Here is a 23,708-nt window from a genome sequence, read left to right as displayed (position 1 = left end):
ACTGATTTAAGTCTATAGTGCTGGTGCAGATGTGGTATCCTAATTATGATTAAGGACCCCATCTGTAGTATGACATAATGTATTATGCTACGGATCTCTTACCTGCAACCCTTTTTGAACTATGAGATTATAACACACAAACTGTCTGTTAAGGCACAACCTGACTTTTTTGAGTTCTAACCTATGAGAATAATTTTTTTAAAAAGCCTCATGGCCAAATCTTCCTAAAGTCTTGTAATATGTTGTTGACCAATGCACAGATGAGGCCAAATCTCAGGCATTGAAAGAAGAAACAAGATAGCTGAAAGCAGCTTGACATAGTTTCCCATGGCACGCACAATGCTCTCACCAAGCCTAAAAATACAGCAAGACCTCTGAAAGGTCTGGGAGCAGAGTCTTTGGAGTAGGTGGCACACATACTTATTAGTAAAGTAAGTTTTAAGACAGAACTGTGAAGAATACCTTGGGGATAAGGCCAATCTGCAAAATGTGTCTGCCCTCAGTTTCACTACAGAACACTATTCAGGGGAACAGTGGAAAAAACCAAACACATGCAAAAACCTTGAGACTATTTTTTAAATCTAGGACATCAAAGCCCCCATTGTCATCCTGCTCACCAACAATACAGGGAATATGATCTAGTTGCTGGGCTAGATCCAATTCCCCACCCCACTCAATAAAGTGCAAGAGGAGGCAAATCCAGCATCAGCAGTGGCCAAGGGAAACTTGATGTGCCCAACATCAAGCACCCAGGCCAAGTGCAACAGGAGGAAGGGGCCAATGAACTAGACTTTTAAACTAAAAATAATAGGATATATGAAATGAGAAAGATTGTGTCTTTTGACAGGGCACCTAAGAGGACAATTTTAGCCCCTCTGCCTAGACACTACTTTTGTATAGTACGAATTCTAGGTCTTGGAGCTGCAACATTTATGATCCCAAAATGCAATTCCTGAATCATCAGATTTTATCTTTGCATATAATGCCTTTATGAAGGCATAGCTAGAATGAAATTGTTAGCACCTACCATAGTTATTAAATTCTTTAAAAGTCTTGCAATACTGCCCAATGAAATGTCAATTACCTCCTACAATCTCATTTCATATGTGATCCTGTTATTGTTTTTTTTTTCCTTCTCCCAGTTGGTCCATTGCATGTGGAGTTTTCACAAGCTGTGAATTTGAAGAATGTGGAGGAAGAAAATCCAGAACTCAGGGAAGGAGGCCGCTATACACCAAAGGACTGCAAAGCACTTCAGAAAGTGGCGATCATTATCCCATTCAGAAATCGAGATGAACACTTGAAATACTGGTTGTTTTATCTCCATCCGATCCTGCAAAGGCAACAACTTGATTATGGTGTCTATGTGATTAATCAGGTAAGAGTTTCAGTTCTGAACTGATTGCTGCACATATGAAAGAGGTACTGTATGTGTGTGCTGTTGGTTCCTTTTGAATATGGGTCTGTAGTGCATAGTGGTGAAATGGGAAGCTTTAGTTAATCTTTTGAAAGACCCTCGCTTTGCATGTCATAACAAAATCAGTAACAGTTGCTTTAATATATACATTTTTTATTTCTAAATTGTATGCCCTGCATTCCTGGCTTATGAAAGCAGCTAATTGTCTTTATAAGACAGATCGAGTACAATATAAAAACATCAATACAACACCATCAGCCAAGGCCTATATAAGAACCTCAAAGTAGATTATAAAAAATCCATCCTCCATCACTACCAAGTGACTCAGGAACAGTTCTAGAACTGCTGTCAGTGGTCTCAAAATCAGGCCAAAGCTTCCTTGTACATCTGCTTCTGAACCTCCAATAATAAAGGCATTTAAAGCAGCATGTAGGTGGGGATGGTCTTACCCTTGTTTCTGTCCTTTAATATTTAATACAATAAGTTGACGAGTCAACATACACAGAACTAGAATGAATAACTCTCCCACTGTGAGTAAACTTATCCTTATACAATTAAAATAACCATGTTGACCAGTTCTGAAGAAACAGTACAGCATTATTCCTCAAAATCTTGGGGCTTTGGTCATATTTTGCCTGGCTAGAAATAGTAAAGTTACAGAACTCTATAAAAATTCAGAGATTTGTGTAGCAAGATTATAATGATACCTCAAAACGCTATTGATTAATGAAGACTTTTTGTGTGTGTCGTATCTTTATTCTTGGATGTCAGCTCCTAGAACATCTTTCTTTGGGTAAATTCCCTTTTTCTGTTTGTTCGACCTAATAAGATGCCTAGGCTCATCTGACAGACAGAATGCATTCTTACCTTTGTGATATTCAAAGAGTGACAACTTAATCCCCCCACTTTTGACTTCTTTCTTTTAGGGGATGTTGGCAGTTGCATAGGAAAACGTGTTATTGTCAGGTTGTGAGGATACAAGGCAGGTAATTTGGGCAGGTGAGCAAAGAGGCTGGTGAGCAAGGAGGCTAAGATCAGTTGTCTGATATAGAGGAAGAAAGCTGAGGTTTTCTTAAGGAAGTTGCCCAGACTGAAGGATGGTTGCAGATCCGGGAGCTTTAGATTAGCGACACTGGATGTAATTGCAGGGTGTATGTTTCATAGTTTCCCGCTCTCACCGTTAGCCCTGGCTACAGAAGAAGTTGACGCCTGACCTGACCACACGATTTTTGGTTCATGTCCTATGGCATCCAATATGGCTCGTATTATAACAAGTTTTCTTGCGATAAGAGCAGTATTGGAGCATAAGGCTGCAAACAGTAAGAAATGCACTAAGAGGGTCATGGCCATTTTCTTCTGATAAATGATGAGTGTATTTACCACTAAAACAATCCTCCCATAATGTGAACCACAAGTCATGGTGCATTTGTAAGTTTTTTATCTGTTTGCACAAAGTTGTCTGTTCTGGGATTTTTCTTGTTCTTTGAGCCCTTCAAGATGTGATTCTCATGTGCCAGTTTCATAGGCTGTGAAGCTTGCTAGTTTCATAGGCTATGCACAGCTGCATAGTCTGCTTAGTAATACCTGATTCTCAAGGTAGTTCTACATCCTGTGCATGGGCAGTGACTGCATCAGTTAGACACCCTACTTTAGAATGTGATTTCAGTCAAGATGTTCTGAACTTGTATGATCAATCTAGAGCCCACGTTGGATTTCTTTTTGCCAACCCCATGGTTATATGCAAAAAGGTCAAGCATATTTTCTCAGTTGGCATACAAAACAATAGGTGGGAATAATCCTTTTTCTTGCAGGACTAGAATAGCCTATTTAGCATTGCTTGCTGGCATCCTAACATGTCTTGAGCCTTCATACCAATGGGATTGTGGTTGGTTTCAGCTCTTGATGTGTCAGAAAAACCTCCCGGATTCTCTCTCTTTGCCTAGGGATAGTGGTATCTCTCTCACACAGACATGTAAAATGCTGCCTTGGGGACCTCTGCTTGACTCACCCAGTATGAGGACTTTTTGAAGGCAGACTACTGTTCAGTCCATAAGGTTTGAGAATCGATGGATTATACTCATCCTCCTATATGTGCTGCAGCTCAGATTTTATATCTGAGCAGACTTTGCTAATAGCTTCTACTAATGGCTTAACAAGAAGGCAACTGCTGTACTTCATGGGGGCTGGCTAGTTAAATTACTGTTTTTTAAAATCTTCTTGTTTTCTTTTGCAGTATAGGATGGGATATGGGCATTTAATTGCAATTTTTAATGGCTGGAAATAGCCCAGCCTTCCTTGATCTGATCCTTTTCAGATGTTTTAGACAACAAAAGCCAGAATTCATGGCTAACTAAAACATCTGTGTTGGAGTTTTATCACATCTGGAGGGCCCAAATAGGAGAAAGCTGGACTGAGATCTCAGGTGTGCTGGTACTTCCTTCATCATTATTCAAAGGCTGCATAAAAGTGATTGAGTGCCATGACCTAATTTTGTCAATGGAAGTATTCAGCTTGGTTAACTTCATTATGGCAGGATGTTTGGAGAGGTTTTATTTTACATCTCCAGCCAGTTAAATATGCAACAAACACTGTTGGCATTGATCCTAAATTATCCAGATGGTGGTGGGGTTTGCAAGAATTGTATATCTGCAGGGTTGTTGTTTTTTTTAAGTCTTCCTTTACTTTCTTGACAATTGCTTTTCTCTTTTTTCTCCTCCTTGTCTGTCCTTCCTTTGCATCCATTCTTCCTTCTCTTTTTCCCCCCTTTCTTTCCAGGGGGAAAATCTTCCCTTTTTCTTATTAAACCTGTCCTATAGCAAAGCAATCACTGAAGCACCGAGAGTTTCTATGTGAATGATTCTTACTCCATCTGCGTCCTTCTGTGCTCTGCATCTCATAGGAAAAAGTAAGAGAGGAAAGAATGCTGATCCTCCTCCTGCTGCTTCGATGGTAACGTCCCACCTCTTACCTTTCAGTACAAAGCAAATTGCCCACAAACCCCTTGCACTTTCACCACTGACTTTGGAAACATCTGAAACATGTTACATGGAAACCTAACCTGAAATGGGGGTATGGAGAAGTGAGAATCTGTAAGAAGGCCGGGGTTGGACTCCTTGAGCAAGCGGGGTGGGGGGTAGTGGAGAGGGATGCCAGCTGCCTTTCCCTCGAACTGGCGTGTACTTTTACCCATCTTTTCTGTGTGTTACTTCTCCGTGATTCCTCTGCATCCTACTTGGGGAATCTGTATTTTGGACGTGACTTTGGCTTTGTGAACAGCAGATGCGTCGTGGGCTTGCTTCAGCCTTTTTCTTGGGAGTGCTTTCTCATGATTTCCAAAGAGCACGGGCATGTTTGCCCGGAATCTTTTTGCATCACTGTTGCAAGGTTTCTGTCCGGACAGAGCATGGGTTGAATGTCATCATCACAAATGGGTGCCCTTTACACCTCTGGGCTGCACACAGCCAGGGAATCAGCAGTAAAGCACAGGCTGCCTTATGGAATAGTTCCTCCATGCCTGTTGGTCCATTCATTGGATAGTCTTGGATACAGTGCTGTAAACTGCTGAGTTTCCTGGAGCCCAGAGCGGAGGTCACTTAAGTGGCCGTTATGGAAAGTAGCGCAGCCAATTTCCTTGGTCTCACTAGTGGAGCAAATCCGGGTCTGTTACCACTTCCTAATCCAATAACACTTGAAAGACTCGATTAACAAGAACATGAACTCCACTGCAAGACCAAGCAGGGTGGGAAGCCTCAAACTTAAGAGTTCAAGCAAGGGAGCAATCTCAGTCCAAAGCCTGATCTGAGCCTCTAAGCTTGTAGCGCCAATTTGGGCTGTTTGCTGTTTTGAGGTAGATTTGTGCCAGACTGTTAATGAATGCCAGCTGTTTGACTTGTGGCAACTTAGGAGAGCTTTGTGCGGGATTGGCTCACTTCATGGAGGCAACAGGGTTTGTTTCTGCAGACCTGACAGAAACTTACAGCTGCTGCTTCAGGCAGAAATCCAGCTGGCTTGTCGAACTGGCAGTAATTAGTTTGCAGCCTCTTCTTTGACAAACACCACGGGGAAGGAGCGAAGGGTGTCCTCAAGTTGTGTCAGGAGAATAGTTCCTGTCAATCTTGTTCTTACGATCTGGCAATAGCTTGAATTATAAACTGAAAAAGTCAACAGTTGTGGACTATTGGAACAGCTTTTCTTTAGAGGGCGTAGAGATGTGAATAATCTGAGATTCCTGAAGCCAGTAATATGAAAGGAAGGAAAAGGACAGCGTGAACCTTTAAATATCTATTCAGATGGAAGTCAGTGGAGTTTCTTCTCAGGCAATGTGATTGCAGCCTAAGAATATGAAAAAAGACCCAAAAATTCCCGTTCTCTGAGAGAAGGAAGCCTTGGATCCATTTTGTTATGGATCATTTACTTAGATAGTATTTTGATATCTTATATGAAGTACATCCTTTATTCAAGCCAGATTACAAATATACTCAGCCCTGAGACCAAATTCCAAACAGTTGCTGCTGTGTTTATATCTTGCCACTCTGTTTGTTATTTTAATTATTTTATAGATTGATTGCTATGTATCCCAGTTTTAGGTATAACTAGAAAAAAGAGAGAGAAAGCTGAAAAAAATCCCATGCTTTCCTTAATGTTCCAAGCTTATCTGGGATCAGAAACAGAAAATATGATCACAATTTTATAAGGCAAAATAGAAAATATGGTTTTAGAAGAATTGGCATAATTGGATAAGTGGAGCATTCTGAAAAAAAGGGAATTCACCTCTGAATGTGTGCTGCGTTCCCCCCCACCCCCATTCAGAAGCACAAACTCTTTCTTTCTGTCTCCCCATCCCCCTCCTGGGTCTTTGAAAGCTGTAAACAGATGGCTTTTACTGCAGGGTTAATGGACTATATTACAAATGGATTGTGTAATGGATACTTCTGGAGTTCAGTTGTCCAAAATGCAGCAGGAAGTCCTTCCCTTTTATAACTACATGCTCCAGAGCTGCTGTTTGCCTGTCACCCCTGTCACTTTTTGATTTTAGTCTGCCAGTTCCTGCTATGCTGGGGCCTCTGCACATTGCTTCCAAGTGAACTGTTTTCTTCCTGGGTTCCAAGCTTCCCTGTATTCCTTGACTGATAGCCAAATGAGACATGGAGTGGTAGGCCAGGATGTGGGAGTCTGTCAGACTTCTAAATTAGAAGAGGGGAGGCAATTTGGAAGGAAGACAGGGTAGGCAGAGAAAGAGATAGAAACCTCTCCCTCCACTTCTCTCTTCTCACCCCTTCTCCATCTTCTTCTCTTCCAGGTGAGATTCCCAACCATCTTTGATATGAAGTTAAGAAATAATGGCAAAATGGCAGTAGAGAGAGGGCTATGCTCACTCCCCAGGCCCACCTTTGGTTCCAATCACGGTTTTGCTATTTCAGCTATTTAGCAGATATCCAAACTCCCAAGCTTTAGTTTGGTTTGATTCCTCTGCAGCCATGAAAATTTATGTGTTTTCAGCCGAGGCATAGCTGCAAAAGGCGTACACTCTCTAGTAATGATTCAGGCCCACTTTTACCTGCAATGGGTCAGCATGGGAATTGGTAAGCTCCAGTTTGTGAGTATAGGTGATATTCTTACCTATAGAATAGGATTGGAATTAGATATAGATATATCAAATAGGATTGGAGAGATAAGATACGTGGTTTTTCCCAGGATAGGTAATGGGCTGGCAGCCTCTATCTCCTTGCCTTCTCTGAGTTGAATCGGTGCTTTTTGCTCAAATGTGTAGGCTAGCACAATAGTTTCCCAACTGTGTCCCATTAGCTCTGAGCTCCTTAATTGGTATCAGATCTTCCTCAATGACAAAACCAACAATAGTTTATGGTGTTTCTTGAGCTTGCCTGCCACTAGTGATCTACAAATACAGCCCCAGGAAAAAGTTAGATGAGTTTTGGGGAACTTGCAAGACAGGCTTCTTTGCGCACTGCTGTTGTATACCTGAAACTTTTGCAATGTAGAGAGGTTCCACAGTTTTGCAAGGCTAGTAAGTTCCGTGGCAGATGAATTAGGTAAGGAAATAATTCCTTGAAAGTGAGGTGTTTGTACTAGCCCCATGGTTTTCAATCTGTCTTAAAGAGCTGGTATATCTGTATCCTTTGCCACATGCTGCAAAAGGATATCCTGTGCTGAAACTGATCTGCTTCCATAGGTACATGTTCTCTCGCTTCAACTGGGCCATGATGCAAATGCATTTGATCCTGCAACACAAAGTGGACATGTGTTTTGCAAAAGGGATACACATTGGCTCTTTGCCTCTGCATCAAATGGACAAGCCTGATGTAAATGTAAATTTGGCCCATATTTTAGAATGTTTTTTCTCTTCCAAGGGGAAGGCCAGAACAGGAGCCTTAAAGTCATCCATCAGGATTCCTGTGTCTCTGTTTCCAATCACTTTTGCAGTAGCTGGCTTTGGTTTCCTGATTTGCTTCCTATGTTTATTGTGGCTGAAAGTAGAGGGGGTGGGAGGTATTTGCTGTAGGTATGACCACACTGGTAACCTTTAAGCAATTTCTTGACATTTTAAGGTCAGGTTGTATATATTCCATGCTTTTTTTAAAAACAAAAAAGTTTAAACTATGACCCAAGATATACTAAATTCTGCAACCTATAAAAGTCCTACAAATCTACCCTATTTACATAATTTAAGTATTAAATAACCTATCATTTGATTAAATTGCTCAAGTGTTGTTCTCCAAATTCCAGTGCCTTGCAAAATAAGATTTCATTCATCAGGGTACAGTTTGGGGTTGGGGTGTCAAATACCATTGCATTTTTTTTTTTAGGTTGGCAAGAATTTAATCTTGAGGGTATTGCTACTCCGTATCCGTTTCCCAGTCATTCTTTATTGGGGGTATAATACGTCTTAATTTCCTCTCCTGATTGTTCAGAAAAAAAACTACGAAATGAAGTGCATTATATTATGTTTTGCTCACACTGTTTGATATATTGTTGTCAATCAGGCCTTTTGTATGAGTCACTCAGCCAATAATTCTTCTCACAAATACCTACATTTCCTGAAGGGAAATGAAATTACATGTCAGCCTAGATGGATTGCTGGTTTCACTACTCCAGTGTAGTAATTGGATGACATTGTTGTCAATCTGGGAGACACAGAGAGTTATCCCCATTAAATGCAGAGTGAGTTGCTTCTGTGTAAATCAGCTGTGGGTTCTGCTGATTTACTGGAGGAATGACACATCCCTAGAGCAGCTGTCTGAGAACTAAATGAAAGGGAAGCATACTAAGCAAATAAGCTGAAGTAAGGCATTTTCTATCTGTTTTTCCATAACTTCTAGGCATTTCACAATAATTCTATAAATGTCTTCACTCTTCAAGCTGCTCAAGCCCTTTTCTTGAAAGGAATTTAACATCACCATCGTGCTGGTTGGACTTGAATAGATGAGACAGAATTCCAGAGTTTAAGTCTCCATAAAAGTCGCGAAAGCAGTGTCCCCCCAAAGGGTCAGACATGACTCAGTGCTTGCACAGGGGACCTTTCACCTCACCTTTCAATCAAAGCATGGAAGGCAGAGAAAGTGAATGCTTACTATGTTTGAATGGATGGTTCCGTCATAAATGTGAGTGTGAAGAGAATACATGAGAGACTTTTATATCATGATCTTTATCTAAAGGTAGTTTGGTTTGCGGTTCCTTCCTGGAATTTTTTTCCCCCTTTGTTTATTCCCTTGAGAGGAAGTTAAAGCTAACATGATTCATTTAAAGAGGAGATCAGCCATTCAAGAAAACACGCCAGGAAATTCTCTTGGCAAACTTGGCTAGTCATATTTACATTTTCCTAAAAAGGATATATTGAGATGTAGCCAGGAGTAATGAGAAGCATTTATAATGGGATATTTGAGGTGTACAGAGTGGTTCATGCATATTAGCTTAGACGCTGATGGTCAGCTAAGACTGAAATGGTGGCTTCTTTAGAATGTCGTGGTTGATGAGATTTGAGCTGAGGCCATCCCAGCACATCCTCTTAGTTGTTTAACTAAGCTGTGAGAAATCCAGATGGCCAGGAGGTTGTCTCCAGAACAGAATGACCCTTCTTTTGGCCATGACCAGCTCCACTGACACCTCTGTTGGAAAAGCAGGTGCCAGAACCTGGCAGTTGCCTTTATACCCATTGCAGTACCTTATGCCAAAGAAAATATTTCCCTCATCTCCAGGAGGCAATTTCATTTCTGTTGCAGTAGTAGAATTAGGTCTGCAAAAGTTTGCCACTAATAGTTGTTGTAATGCTAACATCAAGCAAGGTAATTATCCTTCCACATATTTAGCATGGAATTAGAAAATGCAAGGAAAATGTGACAGTTTTCAAAGAAATGCAACCAGCATATATTCTTTTCCACCCCCATTTACAGGTGATACAGCATAGAAGGCTTCTATAACTGTGCTGAATTTTCCCCATTTTCCCCTATTCTACAGGCTGCTGCTTTCGGTGATGGGGAAGTTCTCATATTGTAATATTTCTAGGAAAAGAGTGGATACAGAGCTGCTACTGCCTTGGGCGGTTTGTCACCTATATACTGAATAAATCCATCATAAGCTGCATCATTTAGTTAACCCTTTTATTTTAGCAGCTATTAGCTCACCATTTAGGGGAGGAAAATTAAGCAGTCTCCCTGTTTCAATTTTGAATCTAACATTTATCCAGCAATGGTTTAGAAGTCTAAACAGGTAGAAAATTAGCCTTTTCCCACAATTTAGCCAAGTATTTTTTAAAAGCGATAAAGACTATATACACCCTCCTAACATGCAGCTTTTGTGCTGAAAGCTGTTTTGCAGGGCTATTCTACTAAGGCTAAAATGAGAATTGAAGCAGTTCTAACCTTTTTTGTTAAAAAAAAAAAAAAAAAAAAAGACCAAACCCACACAATACAACTCTAAATGAGAACCCTCTCTTTTCAAGCTAAAATATATTAACTAAACTTGAATGCTAGTATGAGTTGTATTTTTTTTAAATATAATATACGATTGTATCTATGGTATTGGTTAGGCCTCTGCATGATACAAAAAATGCAAACTGATAATTCTGAAAATGGATTAATCGACACACAAATCTGGCTGTTTTATAATAGTTGATTTTGAAGAGAGAATGGCTAGAACTAACTGCATGTGTTTTGCTGCAGTGATTTTGGATAGGGAATTGTAGATGATATAGCTGATATATATAACTTGTCACCTGAGATTATAAAACTCTCAGTCCATTTAAAAGACCCCCATTGTAACCAGCCTAAGTAACTTCTGTTAGAAATAAATAATTCTTCCCCTACGTAGCTGATTTCTAGTTCAATGCTTTACCCACTCTTGGATATTATTGTGGTTTGTCTTTGCTGAATCTACAGAAAGAATTGTCTCCATTTACAAAACGCACCTCTGCTGCTTAGAAATATTTATTGAAGGGCTTCTTGTGAAAGTGACATCCTAATTCTACCCCATTCTCATTATTTTGCTTATTTACTGATCCATAGCAAACAGGGACCACTGCGATATGGTTGACTGGGTTTCTCTGAAGAGTTAATTGGAAGAAGAGAATGGTAGTTTCATCCAATCCTTCATTTATATAAATTGGCAAGGGCACTTCTGTTACTGTGTTTGGCTGTGTAATTCTTGCCAAGGTCATAAACAATTTCATTACATTTCAACTTCAGCAAATGTAGAGCTAGATTGTAATTTAGAAACTCCCAAAACGCATATTCTTAATCATCTGTGAAAACAACTCATGGAGAAAAATCTATCTGTGTGGTTACTAAGAATTGATGCCGACTTGATGACACATAATCAGTCATTCAATCAATGAAAACAACTACAAGAACAAAACTAAGGGTCATGTCAGATACCTCATATTCTTTTATTTGTGTTGGAGACTAATCTGGATAATATAAAGAGTACGGAGTTCATAATTTTTCGCCACTCTCAATATAACTATCTCCAGAATTCCTACTTGTCTTTAGTACTCCTTACTTCCACTGCAGATTGTCAAGTCCAGTTCTGGCTATGCTGTGCTTCTCATCACACCATCCAGGAGTGGCCAGAGAAGGGTTCCTTGGAACAAGCAGGGCAATAATACCCCAAGTCCATTTTTTTAAAAACCTTATAGTTGGTTAATTCACTGGCTAACAAAACACAGAGGGAGGAAGAATGAAAAAAGTAAGGGTGATGAAATGTGAACAAACACAACTTGAAGATTGTACAAAGGGTCTTTTGTTTTGCTTCCCTCTATAACAAATCTGATCCTGCTGTTCATGTGATGCCAGGCTCATTTATTAAAAAAGCAAATGTAAGCATATTTTTAAAATATGATCTAAATAATTGGTTCATTTGGAAGCTGATTTTCCTCTCTCCCTTTTGTAAATGAGGCTTGCAGGCATAATATAGTCCTTTATTGGACAACATCTGAACTGTTGTATATGTTTTGACAACATTCAGGTAGCTGAGTAGGAAGAAGAGATAGGTCTTTACATAAGACTGTACACAATCTTAACGTGAAAATGAGCAGCATTCCCCAACATGATGAATTACAGACCTGTAGGGCCATCCCAGCAGCAGTCCCAATGCACTGAGAGAAGGGCAGGTTTGGGAAGGCTGATGAAGAGCAATGTGAAATTCCGTACTCTCTGTGTCTGCTTTCTCCCTTCCCAAGGTTTCAAGGGAAGTTCAGTGAAAGGCAAAATGGGCACATTGGTTTAATGTAAAGTTTTGTGGTTGGTCTTAAAACTGGACAAAAAACTGGCAAATAGTAAGCTTATGTGAGCTTGCCCATATGTGGTGTTGTGTATGTTGTGTCTTATGAAGCCCCTGGGTTGTAATAAATAGGAAGTGCTAACTAGCCTTTATTTGAAGGTTCTTAACAATTCTTCCTTTTCTTACATTAGGATGGAGAAGAAACATTTAATCGCGCAAAGCTTCTGAATGTAGGCTTCATAGAAGCTTTGAAAGAATATGATTATGACTGCTTTGTATTTAGTGATGTTGACCTAGTCCCAATGGATGACAGGAATACCTATAAGTGTTACGACCAGCCCAGGCACCTCTCTGTATCTATGGATAAATTTGGATTTCGGTAAGAACTTAGTTGTTTTGTTGTTTATTCATTCAGTCGCTTCCGACTCTTCGTGACTTCATGGACCAGCCCACGCCAGAGCTTCCTGTCAGTTGTCGCCACCCCCAGCAACCCAAGGTCAAATCCGTCACCTCTAGAATATCATCCATCCATCTTGCCCTTGGTCGGCCCCTCTTCCTTTTGCCTTCTACTTTCCCTAGCATCAGCATCTTATCCAGGGTATCCTGTCTTTTCATTATGTGGCCAAAGTACTACAGTTGGTTGTTTACATTTAGCATAAAGCATGTAACAATATGAGTGGATTACTGGGAGTTGATGGCACATAAATATAATAAATAAATAACCTCCAGCCATGTGGACCTGGAGGGCAAGAATATGACCATACCTTCATTGCATTAAACTTTTGGAAGGAGGGCAGATTTTTCTGCGCACGTTCTCTATTAAGCCAATATTTAGGGGGCCCTTGAAAATGATTCTTTCAAAGACATAACTTGTGTCAGTGGAGCACCTTCACAAATTCAATGTGACATCTGTTCTAATGAGAATCTAATTTTCTAACCTTTTTATACATTGCTTTGGGATGACATAACCCTAAAAAAAGCTTTAAATACTTAAATAACATAAAACAGTTGTTAGCTCCTTATCTGCAAGAACTTCCTAGCTAAAGACCCCTATGTATTGGTCATATAGAAAATCAATACACAAACTAAATTCAATATATAATACCCAAAGGAAGACACAGTGTTAAAATATACAGTATATGCAAGCTTTGTCTCAACTTCTGAAATGACTTTTTGTGCGTGTGTGAATGAACCTGTATACAAACAAGAAGCAAGAAATTTCCATTAGATTGCTTGAAATTATCAGTCTTCCAGGATCCAAGATTTCTAATGTGTTGGTATTCTCAACATTAAGAGCGTAAGCATATAAATGAGAGTCTGAGGGCCAGTTAATAAGAAAAAATTGCTTCCCAACATTATGGGAAATGTGGAGAGCTCATCTGTTTACCCTTTCTTTTACAGCCCTTTTTAATCAGCCCTATTAACCCTTTTACAGTATGTACAGCCCTTTTTAATTGGTAAATCCAAAGATCCCCAGTTCATTTTTATCCATTTTCAGCAAAAAGTCCATAAAGGGTTTCCAGTCTTTTATAAAAGTAGTTATTGCTCCTTCCAGTTTGAACAATATTTTTTAAGAATTCTGAACTCAGATTTCAGAAAACATAGGCTTATCCTTGTCACACTGTATATATTGGCACAGGCAACTTCACAGGAGTCCGGATGCTACATGTTACTTTTTCTGATCAGTTCTGTCTAGAGATGTAATCCAAACTTCTTTGTGATAACATGTTTTTAAATGAATCATTTATCTTTCTCTCTTCCAGCTTACCTTACAATCAGTATTTTGGAGGTGTGTCTGCTTTAAGTAAGGAGCAATTCCAAAAAATCAATGGGTTTCCCAATAATTATTGGGGCTGGGGTGGTGAAGATGATGACATTTATAACAGGTAAGGTCCCTCATCTTTCTATTTAATGTTGAATTTGGGGGGGGAGGGCACATCGTTTACTTATGAGGGTTGTGGCTGGTACAGTAGTTCCTCTCTGTACCATTTGTTGATTAGTGGTTTCTTCCTATGTTGATCTAGTGCAGCGAACGTATGTAGCCATATGGGTGCAAGAATACAAATCAAGAATTGGCCATCATTAATATTTGCACATGAAGTGTTTGTCTTGACAAGCATGCTGTGGTGGCCTAGGGAGTTTCAGGACTTTCAGGCCATCTTTGACTTAGAACAGTGTTTCTCAGCTGCGGCAACTTTAAGATGTGTGGACCTCGACTCCCAGAATTCCTCAGCCAGCCTTACTGGCTGGGAAACTCTGGGAGTTGAAGTCCACACATCTTAAAGTTGCCGCGGTTGAGAAACACTGACTTAGAGCAACAGTCATCCACAGGCCAAACTTCATGTGCACGAAAGAGTCAGTACCTATTTAGTTCAAACTACCATCACTGGATAGGGACGCGGTGGCGCTGCAGGTTAAACCGCTGAGCTGTCGATCGGAAGGTCGGCGGTTCGAAACCGCGCGGCGGGGTGAGCTCCCGTTGTTAATCCCAGCTCCTGCTCACCTAGCAGTTCGAAAACATGCAAATGTGAGTAGATCAATAGGTACCGCTTCGGCGGGAAGGTAACGGCGTTCTGAGTCGTCATGCTGGCCACATGACCCAGAAGTGTCTATGACAACGCCGGCTCCAAGGCTTAGAAACAGAGATGAGCACCGCCCCCTAGAGTCGGATTCGACTGGACTTTACGTCGAGGGAAACCTTTACCTTTACCATCACTGGAGGCTACTAATCTACCCAAACACTAAGATCAGTAACAGTTATGATCCCTGTAAAAATAAAAATTGATTTAATGATGCCATGCTTATTTTGGTGGTGCTTCCCCTGCTACACTCATTTCTGAGCACCAGTCTAGAAGGGGATAGTTGAAGATACATTATTTTTCTAATGCTGTCCCACCTCTACTCCCTTAATTGCAACTGTTTCCCTCTCCCTGGCAGTGTATCATCTCTGTGCATCTCGGAGCCTTTTTGACCACTAGAGTAAATGGCAAGAGGTCTTCATACCTGTCCCTGTGTCAATTTCTTACCTGGCTTATTATTAGTGAAATGAATTTTTTTTTTTTAAAGAGACAAAGAGGAAGTTCCTGTTTCTCTCTGTCCTGTGTTTCCATCTGTTCAAGATACAGGTGTTGATACAAGTGAGAATTTTCTATAGTCATCCATTTCTTAACAAATCCATCTTTTGCTTTAAATAAAATGAGTGTTATATTTCTGTTAGCATTTACTAATAGCTGGCCTAAGCCCATCTACTGCAACCAAGATATTACAAGTATTTTATTTTACCTTCAGTGGGATGTTCTGCTACTTAATGACGCAGTAGTACTCTTTCAGCACTCTGTTTATGCTTAGAAGCACATCCTTTAACAAGAGCTCCTGATGAATTCAAATCTCCAACCAAGTTCTTTCCCCCACCCCTGCCACCTCACCTCTCCTGTGATATTGTAGTTGGATGATCTGGTGGACTGGACCAATAAATGTTGAGACCGAGGAAGAGGTGTGAAAATGCCCAGAAAAATCAAGTCAGCTTCATTAGGAAAAGCAAGCAGGGGATTTCCCAGCCAGTTTGTGAAACAGACCAAAAAATAAGAAATAAACAGGCTTTTACAGCCCCACTGCAGTCATGTGTACTTGGAATTAAGGCTGAAGGTTTGGGGGATTTTTAATCTTACGCTGCAGGTGTTCACTCTCATTCTTTTTTTCAACTATGGGTGCACAGAGAACAGGATATTTTTTGCTCAGTACTTATTTCAAAGTGTTGAAGCTGCAGAACTGCAGATATTCAAGTCTTTATTCTAAGTGCAGGCTAGTTTGTGCCTTCCAAAATGAAAAGATACATTCAGCTGATCTATGTTACAGTGTAAGGAATGCCTAAGACCAAATAAAAGACTTAGGCTCTAAATCAAGTTTAAGCTCTGGCTTTTATTTAGAATAGAATGCACACTGGTAAAAAGCTGAGAGTGAGGGAAGCGCGCCAAAAGTTGAATTAAATAGTCTCGCGCCAAACAGCGCTCCACCCCCACTCTCCCCGGGTGTGCCCCACAAGTTCCATGGAGTGACAGGCCATCAAGACTTGATAGGTGAGAGGTCGTCCAGCCCCATTCACCCCAGGCATCGCCCTGTTTATCTTCCTGTGAGGTAATGGTCCATTACCGGGCAATTAGACCTCAATGTTCCTCGAAAGCCCGGACGCGCCTTTCCGAACCTCGCCCTGATCCTTTCTTTATCAGGGGAGTCAATGGCCGATTACCGGGCAATGGGACCTTGTTTGTTCAGTAGATCTCCCAACCCCATTACCTTCTTTGTCCGGTTTATCACCCGCACCTCTCCAGCCATTGACACGCATCCGTGCTTTGTCATGCGAGCCGTTACGATGTTGCAAACATCGCAACGGCGATCATGACATACCGCCCCCCTGAATAAAATCAAGCCGAGGGCTTGGAGGGATATGCAACGTGGAAGTTGCGGACTAGCTTGGGGGCCTGAATGTCGCAGGCAGCGACCCACTCGGGGTGGGGAAAGTGTTTCCAGCGCACTAAGTATTGGAAAGAGCCACGAAGCTTGCGGGAGTTGAGAATCTCCTTGACTTTGAAGTGCTGCTGTCCGTCGATCATGATGGGTGGAGGGGGGGAGTGCGTGGATGCCACCGGGAGGGGTCACTGGCCGGCTTGAGTAAGCTGCAGTGAAACACAGGGTGCAGCCGCTTCAAATTATGAGGTAGATCCAAACGCACCATGACCGGGTTCACAATTTGTGTAACCTGAAAGGGGCCAATAAATTTCGGGGCCAGTTTCTTGGAAGGCTGACGTGACTTGATAAATTTAGTGGAGAGATACACCAGGTCCCCTACTCGAAAAGGTGGCTGTTGGGGCCTGTGCTTGTCAGCCTGAAGTTTGTATGAGGTCTGTGCCTCATTGAGGGCGTCCTTAATGATGGGTCAAGAGTCTGCGAGTTTAGAACCCCAATCACAGGCCGCCACTACTGGAGACGGGGGCTGTGGGAGCTCGGGAATGGGGACGAAGTCCCAAACCGATACCATCCTGAAGGGGGTTTGTCCCGTGCTTTGATGCACAGCGTTATTGTATGCAACCTCCGCGAAAGGAAGCAAATCCACCCAGTCCTGGTGGTAGTTGATGTAGGAGCGGAGGAATTGTTCAAGGGTGGCATTGAGGATCTCAGTAGATCTGTCAGTCTGGGGATGCCAGGAGGTTGACAATGCTTGCTCAGAGATTTTATCCCAAGGGCGTGAAGGGTTAGCCACGGGCTGCAGCAGCCCCTGGGGTTTACCGGACAGTCGCTTAGACATTGCGCAAACAGGGCAGGATGCCACATACGTTTTGACATCCTTCCTCAGCGAAGGCCACCAAAATTGGCGTCAGGTCAAGTGGAGGGATTTGAGAAACCCAAAATGACCAGCCTGTTTGCTGTCATGAGACCGGCTGAGGATAGTTGATCGTTGCGAGTCAGGGACGTATAAACGTCCCTCCACCCAGGCGAGGTCTTGTTCCATGGAAACCTTGTCAGGGTTAGCAAGGAGCCAGGGATCAGACTTTGATGCGAGGGCAAAATCTGCACGCAACCCACCCGGCATCTGTGGTTGCCTGTGGCCTGGAGCGGGCTGCGCCAGAGTCGTTTGCAGGGGGGGGGGAGGCTGTTCCCAAGCGCGGCTCCGGGTGACAGTGGCCCAACCCAATTGAGACTCAGAGAGCACAGTCCCCACGACGTCGGAGACAGGCTCCGCGTCCTGGGGCAGTCGGGAAAGTGCATCTGCCAAAAAATTCTTCTTCCCCGGAATAAACTTCAGCTGAAAGTTAAAATGGCTGAAAAATTGAGCCCAGTGAATCTACTTAGGGCTGAGGCGCCTGGGCGTGCGGAGCGCCTCAAGGTTGCGGTGGTCTGTCCAGACCTCAAAAGGGCAAGTCGCCCCTCCTAAAAGGTGACGCCAAGCCTCCAGTGCCGCTTTTACTGCAAATGCCTCTTTTTCCCAGACATGCCAGCGCCTTTCCGTCTCGGAAAATTTGCGGGAGAGATAGGCACAGGGCTTCAAGAGTCCGGCAGAATCCTTTTGTAATAGGATAGCCACAATTGAAAAATCAGAGGCATCAGCCTGAACGACAAAAGGCCGTTCGGGGTCAGGATGGGATAAAATTGGCTCTGCTGTAAAGAGAGCTTTCAACCAGTCGAAAGCAGCCTGACAGGTGGGAGTCCAATTCAGCACGGCCCCTGGATTTTTTACCTTGCGCGTTTCCCCGACACCTTTGGTCCGCAACAAATCAGTCAAGGGCAGGGCAATCTCCGCGAACCCTTTTGCGAAGGATCTTTAGAAATTTGCGAATCCCAGGAAACTTTGGAGCTGGCGCCGGGTGCGCGGGCGCTCCCAGCTCAAAATAGCCTGAACCTTTGCAGGATCCATTTCGATGCCCTTATCTGAAATTCTGTAACCTAAGTAATCCAGGCGCGACTTATGGAATTCGCACTTGGAAAACTTAGCATAAAGTTTAGCGTGCCGAAGCTTGGTGAGAACCTGTCTTACCAATCTTTCGTGTTCTCTCTCAGTTTTGGAGTATATCAGGACATCGTCCAGATAAACCAGTACTCCTTTAAACAAATGGTCACGCAGAACCTCATTAATTAGTTGCATGAAAACCCCCGGGGCCCCTGCAAGACCAAAAGGCAGTACCTTATACTGGAAGGAGCCCAAGGGACAGTTAAAAGCTGTTTTCCATTCGTCCCCCTCCCTGATGCGAATGCGGTAATATGCCTCGCGGAGGTCAAGTTTGGAAAAAACCTTTCCAGTCGACAAGTGTGCCAACATATCTTTCACGAGGGGGAGGGGGTACTTGTTTGACGAGGCTGAATTTAACCCGCGATAGTCTGTACACAGTCTTAGGGTACCGTCCTTCTTCTCGCGGAACAGAACGGGCGCTCCAACCGGCGAGTTTGCCAGTTTGATGAAGCCCCGAGCAAGGTTTTTATCGAGGAAGTCCCGCAATGCCGCCAATTCCTTTTGTGTCATTGGGTAAATTTTTGGCTTAGGCAATGGGACATGAGGGAGCAGTTCAATGGCACAGTCCGTCTTGCGATGGGGGGGTGACTGGTCCACCTCCTCCTCCCCGAAGACGTCAGTGAAGTCTGCATATTGTTCCGGCAACCCCTCCATGGGGGAAGCGTGAACTTGAGGGTCGACAATCTCAGCCCTCCCCACAGTCAAAGTGAGGGATTTCCCCTTAGCAGGCACCTGGTAGAACCCATCCTCAAACGTTACCGTATGGGTCCTCCAGTTAATGTAGGGATTGTGGCAAGTTAGCCAGGGATTGTGGCAAGTTAGCCAGGGGATTCCCAGAACCACTATAGGCTTGCCCACCGGGGTGACCACGAATTCTATCGTTTCCCTGTGTGTGCCTATTTGTAGTGTAACATTCCCTGTACCCTGGGTGGCCGCTCCCCCCCCCCCCCCGCCGTGGAACCATCAAGTTGCTGGAAGATCAGCGGCTTCAGGAGAGGGAAATGGTAAATTTAGCGCAGCGACTAGGTTGGGGTGGATCAGGCATCTGGAACACCCGGAGTCCACCAAAGCCCCGATTTCGATGGTCTTGGAGCAGTAGCTCAGTTCAATTTTTACGGCCAGGGTGGGACAGTCCGCACTCACCCTGGTGGTATCGCGCCCATTCTCCACCACCTGCCCAGCGGCGCTGTTTAGGACAGATGAAAGGCGTTTTCTGCCAGCTGCTCCGGGGCGGCCAACCCGTCCCCAGCGAGGTAGACGTCCTCTTCTTCGTCTGGGGTCGCTAGTGCCCCTGTCAGCCGTCAGGGAGGGTTGGGTGGTTTCTGCGGAGCCTTCTGCGTCGGTCTAGGTGGGCGATCCGCTGTCCTAGCCTTGTGGCATTCTGCACGGTGACCTGCCTTACCGCACTTGATGCATTGCCCACAGGCAAAGTGATGTTGTCTTTCGGCGTCCCATGTCGGGCCCGACTGTGGCACTGGCCCTTTCCCGCTGGGGGGACGCCTGTCTCTCTTAGTCGCCAGCATGAAGGTGTGCTGGGCATGTTCAGCCTTCCCGGCAAGACAGATCCAGTCATGCAGTGAGTCCGGATCGTCTCTGTACAGCGCCCATTGCAACACCTCTCGATTGAGGCCATCCTTAAACATATCGATCAGGGTGGCCTCCGACCATTCAGGGACCTTCCCTGCCAAGACCTTAAATTCTAGGGCGTAATCTGCGACCGATTTCTGCCCTTGACTGAGTTCTTTAAGAGCGCCTTTAGCCCTCTACTTCGCCAGGGGGTCTTCAAAGTACCGCTTCAAGGAGTGTGTGGAAGGTAGCCAGGGCTGGGGCTCCGAACTCTGATATTTGTACGTACCAGTCCGCGGCTCTGCCCTTAAGTTTTGTGGCAATAGCCGAGATTTTAGCCCCTTCCGATGCAAAACAATGTCCGTATTGCTGTACGTAATTTGTTGCGTTGGTTAAAAAAATGACAGGTTCATGGGGTCGCCATCAAATTTTACTGGAAAGTCTTTAGCGATCCCACCAACTGGAGAAACCCCAACCTGTGAGTGAGTAGGGGTAACCCCCACCGGAATAAAACCACGGGGCCCTGGGAAAAAGTCCCGCGCCTGGCCCCTTCCTCTCGGGGTCGGCGATAGGGTGGGTGGGATGCCGAGACCCCTCCCTGCGCCCTGCGCAGCAGCACTCTTCATGAGCTCACTCACCACAGTTGACATGGATCACAGCATGTGTTCTACTGATTGCACCTTGGACTCCAGAGCCCTGATTCTGTCCGGTGTGACGGGATTGTTCATCCTCGGTGCTGCCGGTTGTTGCCCAATCGGCAGTCCTGCGGATTCCCTCTCAGGCGTCTGGGGGTATTGGAGTCTCCAAGTGGTGTGGGATGTCCCCGGCCGGGGGTCCGCTACGCCGTCCCACCTGAAGTGTTGTTGACTCACGACTCCCTCTTCCATTGGGGCCCTCCACTCCGGGCTGGGGCTCCAGGCTCCAAACTGGGGTGCGGTGTGGGTAGGGAGGGGGCTCATGTCCCATCTCGGGAGCGCCGATTCCAGAAGCTGTCTGGTCACCTCCCCCACTCGCGTTGAGTCCTTCGCGTCTCCGCTCTGAAGCACCGACTCCAGGATCGTCCCCGGTTCAGTCATCGCTAGTTGCTTCTCTCGCAAAAAAAAAAAATTCCTGGTAGAGGCTAGCGAGGTTCATTCTTAAAACACTCTCAGCTTTATGTAAGGAATGCCTAAGACCAAATAAAAGACTCAGACTCTAAATCAAGTTTAAGCTCTGGCTTTTATTTAGAATAGAATGCACACCGGTAAAAAGCTGAGAGTGAGGGAAGCGCGCCAAAAGTTGAATTAAATAGTCTCACGCCAAACAGCGCTCCACCCCCACACTCCCCGGGTGTGCCCCACAAGTTCCATGGAGTGACAGGCCATCAAGACTTGATAGGTGAGAGGTCGTCCAGCCCCATTCGCCCCGGGCATCACCCTGTTTATCTTCCTGTGAGGTGATGGTCCATTACTGGGCGATTAGACCTCGATGTTCCTCGAAAGCCTGGACGCGCCTTTCCGAACCTCGCCCTGATCCTTTCTTTATCAGGGGAGTCAATGGCCGATTACCGGGCAATGGGACCTTGTTTGTTCAGTAGATCTCCCAACCCCATTACCTTCTTTGTCCGGTTTATCGCCCGCACCTCTCCGGCCATTGACACGCATCCGTGCTTTGTCATGCGAGCCGTTACGATGTCGCAAACATCGCAACGGCGATCATGACATACAGTCACAGAACTACCTTGGTCTATTTATGTGTTCAACTTACTGCTGAGTTTTATAAACTGCTTATTTTTAATCTTTAAACACAAACGCATACACACAATGTTTAAGTGACAGTAAAAAGTATCTTCAAATGTTAAAAGAACAGGGCAATCAAGACTACAGTAAGTCAGGATACAAGAAGTGTCTCTGCTTGGATTTCTGCTACCTGCCACGTAGATGGAACGTGGTGAGAAATGGCCACCAAAATAGCCAAGAATTCTATGCAATAAAAACAAAAACATTTTTTTTTCAGTTTATAGCAAAAATAACAAGCTCTTTGTAAACATCCCATGAAGCTTTCAGATAGGAATCTCAAGTGAATATTCCAACAATATGGAATTCAGAAAGAATTTGAAACATAAAGATATTGAGTGTCTACTAATCCTGCAGTATAATTGACCCAAGGGTGTCCTGTGTCATTCCTGCATCATCTTTGCAGGTTTCAAGGGCTCTCCAGCATCTGGGCTACATGCATGAGTCTCAGAGTCACTGTATTTATATAACTTGCTATGATGTACAAGCATAATACCCTGTAAGAGGGCATTGAGCTAGAGGTCTAGATTGGGAGGGCTTAAACTTGGTGAAACTCCAGCATCTTGCTGATCATGAGCCTATTATAAAATGGACACTCTGAATCACATGGAAGTTCTGCTTTTCCAACCTGCTGCATGCATGAGCTTCATATTAGTTTGCTTTGGAACAAAAATTAAGTGGGACATATGCAAGCCTTCTTTAGCTCGGATTGGAACATTTTAAGAAAGACTTTTGCACATTGGCTTTAGATTAATCTCTTATTGTTAGTGAAATGAGTTTCTGAAAGCTTTCTACCTTTCAGAAAAATACAAGTATTCAGTGTGGGATACTTTTATTTTTATTGCTTTATGTAAATTGATGTATGTGCTGCCACTACTTCTGTTTAAGATCTGTTTTCTCTTGTTGGCTCCTGCCATGTTGTTGCAATGAGTTTTAATGCTAATGATTTAATGGTTGTGGTCTAAAAGAAGCACCTTTTGACATAGTGAGATGTCTTTGTGTTGTTGCTTTGAGGTAGTTAATATTTGCCACATCATGCTGGAAAGTGGCTAGCTCCAAGTAATCGCTAGAAGGGAGTGAAAGATTTCACAAAAGAGTCCTGCTAGCGCAAACCAAAAGCCTATCAATGTCAGCATTTTGGGAGGTCCACAAGCATAAGCACATTGGTCTCCTTTTGCTCATATGCTGCAGCAGCTGGTATTCAGAGACACATTGCTTGTTACACTGGTGACAATACATAGCCATCATAACTAGAAGATATTAATGGCCTTATTTTCCATGAATTTGCTTTTCAGACCACCTGGGTTGGTAGCAGATTCCTTAGCTTAATTCTGCACTGTCCAATGTAGGCTTCTTTTCATCTGCCCTAAATCTCTCCGCTTCATTGGACCATCCTGGATGTGGCCTTAATAGCAAAGCCCTCCATTGAACATTTTCTCACCTCCTGTGTAATTTTATATGCTTTTTGCCTAGCCAGATTGTCAAGTATTTACAGCCAATCAACACCTGCATTCTCTTTTCTAACTGTGTTAACGTTGGAAAGCTCAGTGGGTTTGTATGGCAGCTACAGGCGAGTTGGAGTGGCTTGCTTCCAGAGAGAACCAGGGAACATTGCTCGTGTTTAGTTTCTTTTCTTGCTGTTTTACAGGCAGAAGGCAGGTGATCCAGGGACAGAACTCGATGCTCCATGTTGTACAAGGGTCACTGCTCTCCTTGT

At 43.6% G+C, this 23,708-nt stretch overlaps 1 protein-coding gene across 1 annotated transcript in view; it reads left to right on the top strand.

The window, feature by feature from the left end:
• The window catches only part of B4GALT1 (beta-1,4-galactosyltransferase 1), a 49,110-nt gene that overhangs the window by 16,785 nt on the left and 8,617 nt on the right, over positions 1 to 23,708 (top strand). The window contains exons 2-4 of the mRNA XM_063294786.1: positions 1,143 to 1,378; positions 12,340 to 12,527; positions 13,912 to 14,034. Coding sequence (XP_063150856.1) covers positions 1,143 to 1,378; positions 12,340 to 12,527; positions 13,912 to 14,034 — 547 coding nt within the window. The remainder of the gene's footprint in view (positions 1 to 1,142; positions 1,379 to 12,339; positions 12,528 to 13,911; positions 14,035 to 23,708) is intronic.

This window comes from Candoia aspera, chromosome 2 (assembly GCF_035149785.1).
Source record: "Candoia aspera isolate rCanAsp1 chromosome 2, rCanAsp1.hap2, whole genome shotgun sequence".
In the NCBI taxonomy this organism is placed as follows: domain Eukaryota; kingdom Metazoa; phylum Chordata; class Lepidosauria; order Squamata; family Boidae; genus Candoia; species Candoia aspera.
The sequence above is the reverse complement of the archived record's forward strand: the minus strand, read 5'-3'. Positions and strand labels throughout refer to the sequence as shown.